Source organism: Styela clava, chromosome 15 (assembly GCF_964204865.1).
Source record: "Styela clava chromosome 15, kaStyClav1.hap1.2, whole genome shotgun sequence".
Taxonomy (NCBI): Eukaryota; Metazoa; Chordata; class Ascidiacea; order Stolidobranchia; family Styelidae; genus Styela; species Styela clava.
In genome coordinates, this window is record NC_135264.1 from 12,472,558 (window position 1) to 12,481,605 (window position 9,048).

At 30.5% G+C, this 9,048-nt stretch overlaps 1 protein-coding gene across 1 annotated transcript; it reads left to right on the forward strand.

Annotated features, from left to right (window-relative positions):
* Positions 1–5,084: 5,084 nt before the first annotated feature.
* Positions 5,085–7,471, forward strand: LOC120334146 (uncharacterized). The gene is made up of 4 exons (XM_078120646.1): positions 5,085–5,126; positions 5,423–5,463; positions 5,625–5,834; positions 6,134–7,471. Exons 1-4 carry the CDS (start codon positions 5,100–5,102, stop codon positions 7,284–7,286), a joined length of 1,431 nt encoding a protein of 476 aa, XP_077976772.1. The 5' UTR covers positions 5,085–5,099; the 3' UTR covers positions 7,287–7,471.
* Positions 7,472–9,048: the final 1,577 nt, after the last annotated feature.

A 9,048-nucleotide genomic window follows, 5' to 3' on the forward strand; every position in this document is an offset into this window, starting at 1 on the left:
AATATTTGCATCATTACGTATATATAATATCAAAATTATTGAAATTACAAAAATTAGTAGTTATATTTATCCGAAAAATTGGAAAATTTCAATGTCGAAAACGTGAATGTAATAATTTCATGATAGTTTACTTCCGATCTTGCAATTCTTTGGTGTAAATATATATTTCGCCCGCGGTTACTTGAAAGTATGTAAATTAGCCCAGAAAGGCTGTAACGAAATGCGACGACATTGTTGCTGATAAAGCATAAAAAGGCTATACTATATTTACGGTTCTATACTAAACTAGTCATATATTTTTTATTGAGAACATATCTAAGATTTGAATAAATAATATAAATAAATATGGAATTGTTTCTCGTTTGCCTAAATCTCAATTTCAAAAAAATTCCATTAGCTTGTTTTAAAAGCTTTGTAATCTGAATTTTTTATACTACATTTTTCGATATTTTAAGTAATAGGACTTCTATTTTGATTTTCAAGACTTTATTTTGTTACATTTATATAGTGGAAAATATAACAAGTGCTACGAGAAATAAAAAGTTTACTCTGCTTCAAAGTTTACAAATACAATGGTATCAATATCATTCAAGTTATCTATCACGTCTATTTCAAGTTTTCTAAAACTGCAGAAAATAAAACATACTAAATATTTTTCAAGTCAATTATTAGCTCCACGAGATTTTTGGCGGTTGATTTTTTCGGACGTTTTGATAGAGTTTATAAAATTAGAACACGAATAAGGAAAATAATGGAATGAACAAAATGAGCAGATGAAAAGTGGGATTGATATAAACAATAATTAATCATCATAATAACATAGTCAACATACCGGGACCAGTATTTAAAATTTGGTAAAATAAAACATCATGAAACGAAAAAGAAGATATAAATAATAATAATATTACAGATGTTGGAAATTTTCACCTAATTGTGCCAATATGCAAAAGTATTTTGAAATGGAGTCAGATTAAAGGATGGATTGATCATCGACTTCTTAACCTAGATATAATCAATTTTGCTCAAAGAACTTACAGTAAGTTGATGTATTTTGAGATTGTTCATAATATATGTAGATGTGATCATAAATTAAGAAAGTTTTACTGAAATGAAAATTTTGACAATTTAGGTACAAATTTAGTATTTACCAATATATGCTGTTATTGAAACACCTCTGTGTATTTTTATCGTGAAATAGAAATATTTTGACAAGTTAAGAAAAAATTAAAAGTGTTGTGAAATCCACTCGTTATCTTTATTGTTCACCTAAAAAGAATATAAATTTGAAACATCCGGAGAAATATTTCAATTTTTGAAAGTAATATGATGGAATATTTATTTCAGTACCTGCAATAAACATTTTTGTATCATCTTGAGAGTGCCAAGGAATATCTGTGTTTTACCAGACTCATGTTTCTCGATGAACCTGAGACAATATGTCGATATTTTAACGGCTCGTTAAATCATAGTATGCATAGATTAAAAAAATTCCAATTGTGCAATCATCACATGATAATTTTCAAATGGGATCTGTTTAATAAATATTTGCCTTTGAGAATAATTCAAACAACACATGATTGTAATATAGGAATATTACATGTTTTTTGCCCTCCAACTATTTTAAATTCATTACCCATTTCTGGAACTATTCAAATATCCAGGTTATATTTGGAGTTTCGCATAAACAATTTCAAATGAAAACGTGTTCGAACACACAAAAAGGTACCATAAAATAATTTATTTCGATCACGTTTTCAAACCAGAAATTATACAAGGGGAGACTTTTGACGATACTACTTTTACTCACATTATAAACACTAACTCAAGAAGGTGTTTGTAACATGCTGGGGTACTTTCCCGAAGTAGTTTCAATGTTAATTCTTTTTATATAAATATTTTTCACACTCAAATAAAGATCAGATATTAAATGTTATCACAAACATGAAAAGTTATGACTCGTGACAAATTAAAAAAAAAGAAAGTTGCCGGAAACTATATAAAGAATAGATTAAGAGCAAGAAAATCATATTTCTAAAGTTATTGTATCTCATGATACCTACTATCTATTAATATGAGACTTCTGACGATCTTTGTTTATTGCTGTGTTATAGCATATTGCATGGCTCTAGACGTGGAAAATCCGAACCCTCTACCCGAATGTCAAATGAAAAATGTTCCGTAAGTCCGTTTATATATTTGGTTTTATAAATGCTTTTATGCAAAAATAAAATCTGAAACAATAATTTAATTCTTTCTTCTTATTTCGATTGGAGATTTCTAAAATAATTATTAGAGAACGTGAGTTCTTAAAAAGTTCTAAATATCGTATGTGATCTTTTAATTATGTATGTTAACGTTCAATAATTTTTTCAGAATTAAGAATCCTGAATATTGCCAAGTTACAACCCCGACTAATTTCTGCCCAACGAAAAAATGCAGAATCAAAATTACAAAAGGTTTTTTGTCTACTGATCCCCCGAGTGAAGTCGACTTGATTGGAGGTATTTACGAGGCAGTTGACGAGTGCGAGTAAGTCAATTATCAAATTATACATAGACATTCGGTTTGAGGATATGCTTTTTTACACTACAAAAAAATATATTTCCATTTAAAATTATATAAAAAATCTACCTTGTTTCTCATATTTTAGGGTATACAATAAGAAATGCAGTTTATGGGTTAAAGGTTGTACATGTCAAGCGAGAGTCAAGATGATATGGAGGAAAGCCAAAATTCAAACCAAAATATCCAGAGAACCAGCAGAAAGATATGTTCGCATCAGGGTGAGCATTATTTTGTGTTCTGATTCCTAAAGGTTGATTACTGTTTATTAAACCAGTGTTTATTCTATTTCTTCAGATTCCAGATGGTTGCATTTGTGCTAAAAAGACTGTCATACTGGATGACAAGATATTCAAGTTTCCAAATTAATATGAAGCAATCTACATCAAAATAGTTATTTAATCATCATCATTATCTGTTTTTTATATATTCAAAAAACAATTGGACTACAAAAACTACATTTAATTTTTTTTTCATTTATTATCGTTTGCTGCAATTCCCATGTATTTGAAGGACAATAACCAGATGTTCCTTAAAATTTCTGCAAATTTAACAATTTTAAAATGAGTTTGAAGAAATAAATAAATTATTGTGGTAAAACAGAATTTTCTTTTATTCCAAGTGAATGTAATAAACAGGATAATACATCTATTTGTACCTTGCACTCATAGTAAACTGAAATAGATATATAAAATATATGAGATTGTAAATGCACGGCGGAAGTTTAAAGATAGCGCGTATGCAACGCAGTTTTTCTTGTGCAATTTGTCTCCGGATTCCTTTACAAATTGATTCTAAAAAGTATTTTGGGTGAAGGCATTGAAAATAGATTGGGAAAATATAAAAAAAAAATTGAATCTTGATTAAAAAAAATCGAAGTAAATAAAAATTGTTGGATTACTGACTTTTGTATTAAAACAATTTTTTGTACAAAAAGAGGGCAGACATATAACATAAACAAATCTATTTATATATATACAGAATATTACCGGCACAATGCCGGCGCCTGACATTCCTAAATGATCTCCTAGTTTTTTACATGTGCTGTTTCGTAATCAACATTACCTCACAATATAAATCAAAATGAAGTCGCGGAAATAAAATGCCGTGGGGTTCGTCGTAAATGGGTGTTGGTAATGGTAGTTGGTAAATATTGATGTCCTCATGTTTATCGACAATTGTTCATACTACAAAAGCTGAAATACAGTGTATATATTGAAACAACTTCAAAATATGATTAACAACATGTGACACCACGTAAATGTACGGATATATGAGAGAATCAAAATTAATGAGAGGAAAAAATGCTGCCGTCAATAAATATTAGATTTGACATGAGTTCTGTGTTTTACTTTCTTCGAAAAATAATCTATAATTGGTTCCTCGTAACCATATCGTAAATTCATCAAGTTGATAAAGAGGAAATTGTTTTCACAAACTTTCAAAAATCGATATCTAAAATGGCAATCAAGATCATACGTCGCTCATCAATTAGCAAATTGACAACTTTCAAAAATCAGAATTACAGCCCATTTTTCATTTGTATATAACAAACAATACTTACAGTATATTTTCGATGGAGGTAAATATTGAATTTTGGCGTTGAAAGATTAACATCGCATAGCCAACTTCATTTTTTTAACTGATCATATTGAAAATTTTTAGAATCCTCTAATAAGAAATTCCTCGAAACAAAAAGCTCAAAATTAGGAAGACTTCTAACAAACGCAATGAGGCGCATTTGTACAAAAGTAAAGTTATGTAGTTCCAATAATGTTTAAGTTAATGCCTTAATAATTTTCAAAAAACAACAACATTCAATTATTTTAAAAGAAAAATTGGACTTTTCCAAGCTATCCCCCCACGAATATATAAATACTCACATTATTATGTTAGTGTTTGTGTTAGGGTTATAGGAATGCAGATTGCACTGAAAATTGTAAGAATTCCGCATGAGAGTTAGAGCTGAATGACGCAAAAAGTGGATTGTGACATTTTAATCGAGCTAAACAACGATGACAATGGCAATTACCTCCACTAATTCTTTTCGAACAATTATAAAATTGATATTATCCCGTAATTATGCTTGAAAAGATTATTACTTGATTCAGGCACGGGCCAGTGAAATAAAGCTACAATTTTAACCGGATTCATTATATTCCTAACCTGGTCTAAAGATAATTTGATTTTAATTGGTAAAAGTTATCGCGATTGGTATATTAGCATTATCGTGCTGTTTGAATTCAACGAATGTGATTAACGTAAATTAATCTAATAAGTAGAAAATATAATATCGTATTATGAATACTAATTGCAAACATCACAACTTTTCTTTGTCGGCCTTAGTCAATATTTGACGTAAATTATTGAAAATGCGTCACATGACGTACAATTCGAGCAAAATGTTTAGTATATATAGAGAGTCCGGTATCGAACAAATCATATCAAAATCTTAACGACATTTGAATATAAAATTATTCTTAAAATTAAGTTTAAAATTGGAAAATAAGATGTTGCTGAAAGGACTGTATCTAGTGATGACTGTCGCATTTGTATATGGAAATGTAAGTATTTTTCTTATTGTGTATTTGAAAATATAAATATTCAAATTTTAAATCAATCTAATTAATTTCTACACTATATTGAATTGATATATTTTTGTTGGAACAAATAAAATTCATTTGCTAGGAGTACTAAAATCACAAATCACTAAAAAATTGGATGTTTATGTCTAACATAGTATAGTTGGGTATGAAAATTATATTCATCATTTTCGACGAGATATTTTCATGTTCACGATCTAAAAACTTGGAATGAATCGCTGTAATATAAATCAAATTATATTTTTTATTTATTCCAGGACTTATTGAACAAAGCAAGAGTACTTCGAACATGTGGAAGGTACGTATTTTAGATTTCATTAGAAATTATGAAATAGTAAGTTCGTCCTAAATTCATGGTACAAAAACTGCTTTATTATGGAGAAATTTTTGTCTGAAGTTTACAGTGTAGTATTGATGCACAAAAATGCAAATAATAAACAAAGTCTTCTCTTCTTTTAGAATTGAGGAGAGAAAATGCAATGACGACAAAGCCGCAGTTTATTACACATTAACCAATCCGGGAAAGTGTTTAACGAAAGAATGCCTTCTAAAGCCAAGTACTGGATACACTGAACATCCTGACAGAAATCCTTACGTGAAATTTTTTCCTCAAAAATTCTCACAGAAAATTATCTACACTTTCGATGAAATAAAGGCTAAAACATGCGGGTAAGCACAAGTTTTGTTATATATAATATAGTAAATAGCATTGAGGTATTTATTTTCGTCTACAAAATTGGATTTCATGAAATAATTATGAGATATGCAAACGCCGATTATAGCCATAGCTGTAGGCCACACACTGAATACCTCTATTTGGAAACAAGATTTTTTTCAAACTGATGACTCGCACAGGAGTAATTTGTTTATTAATTTAATCATTATGAAACAGCATTTTGAAACGTTAACTACGTCAGCAAAAATTAGGTTAATACGATTTTAACTGAGAATATATATATTTTTTTCAGTTTTCAAAATCAACCATGTACCTGTAAGCAAGGAGACAAATGCACTTGTGACAACGATAGACTCAAAATATGCAAGCAAAAATATAGATATGAAAGAAGCTACTTCCTTGTAATTAACACAGCAAAACAAGCAATCACCTTAACAAAGCCAGTGGTTTCTCATTCTACACAACAGAAACCTCATCATCACCAGCAATACTATAATCAGCAACAAGCTCAGATGAATTCTCAACCCAACAGCTATTCATCGTATAATAACCCAGCTCCATCGTATAATAACCCAGCCCCAAGCAACACCGATAATGGACAAGGAAACAATTATGATGAATGGTATAGCACAAGAACAGGCGAACTTCCCAATTATTACCCCAAACAAAATATGCCGAGACCACAAAATGTCGGCGGCAGCTCGATCTTAAATCATCTTATGATGCAAAAATTTATGGGCGGTTCCAAATCTGGAGGAAATTCAGGTATGATGAAATGGTTACTCATGTCTCAGATGATGAATAAACAAGGCACTGGACAACAACAACAACAACAAGTCGGATATGACACCGGAAACACTGCTCAGAATCATGCTTCCCACACACCTGGACCAAATACCCAGCACAAACCCAACGGACGACAGAAAGCAGCAAAACATGGCACCGTGTTCAGTCCGACAATGCTTTATTACATGATGAAGAGAAACAATAAAGACTCCGGTTCCAGTGGAAGTAAATTTCTTCAAATGTTACCAATGTTAATGGGAAATAACAACTTATTTGGAGGTCAATTGGAACTCAAATCTTTGTGGGTGCAAGTACCATACGATTGCAAATGTGAACACAGGGAAGAACAAGAATATGATGATGACGAAGACGATGATGATTCCATATTTTCACTCATTCCATATTTGTTGGGAGGGGGAGGGAACCCTATGACAGCATTAATGGGAGGGGGAGGGAACCCTATGGCAGCATTAATGGGAGGGGGAGGGAACCCTATGGCAGCCTTAATGGGAGGGGGTGGAAACCCTATGGCAGCATTAATGGGTGGATCTGGTCTTGGTGGCAATCCACTTAATGTTTACAGCATGCTAATGAATCAGAATAATAATAATGACTATGGCTCCCCTAGATCAAATTCGCTTCCATTCTTACCATACTAAAATTTCGAATCAAATAAGTAGATATTTAGTTTATGGCCTCTTTAAACTGAAATAACAAATACTTAATTGAATATGAACATTTTTTACTATTGAATGTGTGCATTTTTGTTTTCAATGAATTTGTTTTATCATTTTGGAACTTGTTTATTATTTATTTTGTTAATATAAAAAGTTTACTAAAACTATTTTCTTGTTTATTTGAGTTTTTGTAAAACATGGTAAAAGGGAAAAGCAAAAAGAACAGAGGATATTGTAAGATCAATTTCAAAATATTTAGAAACATAATAGATAGGATTAATAACATATTAATTAGCTACTGACAACTTATTCCTAATCACATGTAAACAGGGTTTTCATTCCCACATTTTATTGGTATCGTAGGGTTTCTGAAATAAAATAAAATCAAAATTGTAAAACAAAATTTTATGATGGTGTTCGGAGAGAAATAGTGATGAAATGGCAATCGGCTTCGGTATTCGTCTTTATTTCGGTGAATATGCGTGAAAATCTACCGCATGCTAACTTTAAATCAGCAAAGAAATTTAAATAATAGTGCCGTTTTAAGATTTTTACCGTTTGTTTTTGCATCTTCACTCCGAAGAAGTGTTTCCCCTATACAAATATCTAAATATAAATTGGTGTTTTTGCTGCGTAGCAGGACACAAGAACTGATCGTGGCAATTTGCAAAGCATTTTGAAATTTAGTCGGAAGTTTCACAAAACAGACCCCAAGACTTCCGTGATTAGTTTCAAGCAAAGGTTTTAGTTTGAATATCTACGGTAAGACATAAACACATCACACACGGATTAAATAGGATGCATTCGGTTTTCAATAGGCCGGCCTTGTTATAATAAATAAATGTATGATATATTGTTATTCCAACTTTCAATCGTTCAATTTTTTTGATGATTTATATATAATAATTATGTGCATTAACTGTATTCTTTTAACCTATGGGTAAAAACCCGAAAAGATATAAAGCTAAACATCTTGCGGATTTGATAATCGGATTTCAAACTTTTGTTGTTATAGAAAGATTAAAACTTACTCGTTAATACTGTTCAAGGTATATGAATACCTTTGTTTAGCATTCGCGTCAATTTTCTTGTATCCTTGTCACTTGCAGTCTAAAAGAAAAAGGCAGTTTTTTCAAATCAAGTTTCATAATAAAAAATGATAAATGGAAAAAGGGCCAAAAACTAAAAAAAAATTTTAAACAATGAAAGCACAATTATATAAAAGTTAATTTGAATGGTTTTGAATTTTCGTCGATATTTATATTGAAATAATAAAACTAAATATATTTAAAAACTGATTGTCAACAGACAAATACTTTAATTATTCAGCATATTCAAAATAATTCCATAGGTATTTATATTTCGGAAAAACTGGAAATTGAAATGTTAAAAACGTTTATGTAATAATTGCACGACAGGGAGCTTCCGATTTGAAATATTTTATGACGCAGAAAATGAAAAAATCTAACGCTTGCGGTTATTTGTTATACATATATATTTGGTATATATATATATATATCAGAGGTGGCCGACCTGCTTTTGACCGCGATCGACTAAAATCTCTAGAACAGTTTGCAATCGAGTGATCGGTAATTAGGTCATACACAATAACGAATGGTAACTGTATATACAGATAACTGAACACGCGAATACACAGGATCTGTGGGCGCATTTTTAATGGAATCGCCGCAAAAATTTGTATTTTTCATGTTCCCTTTTGTTAATTTGAATATGTAATTGTATC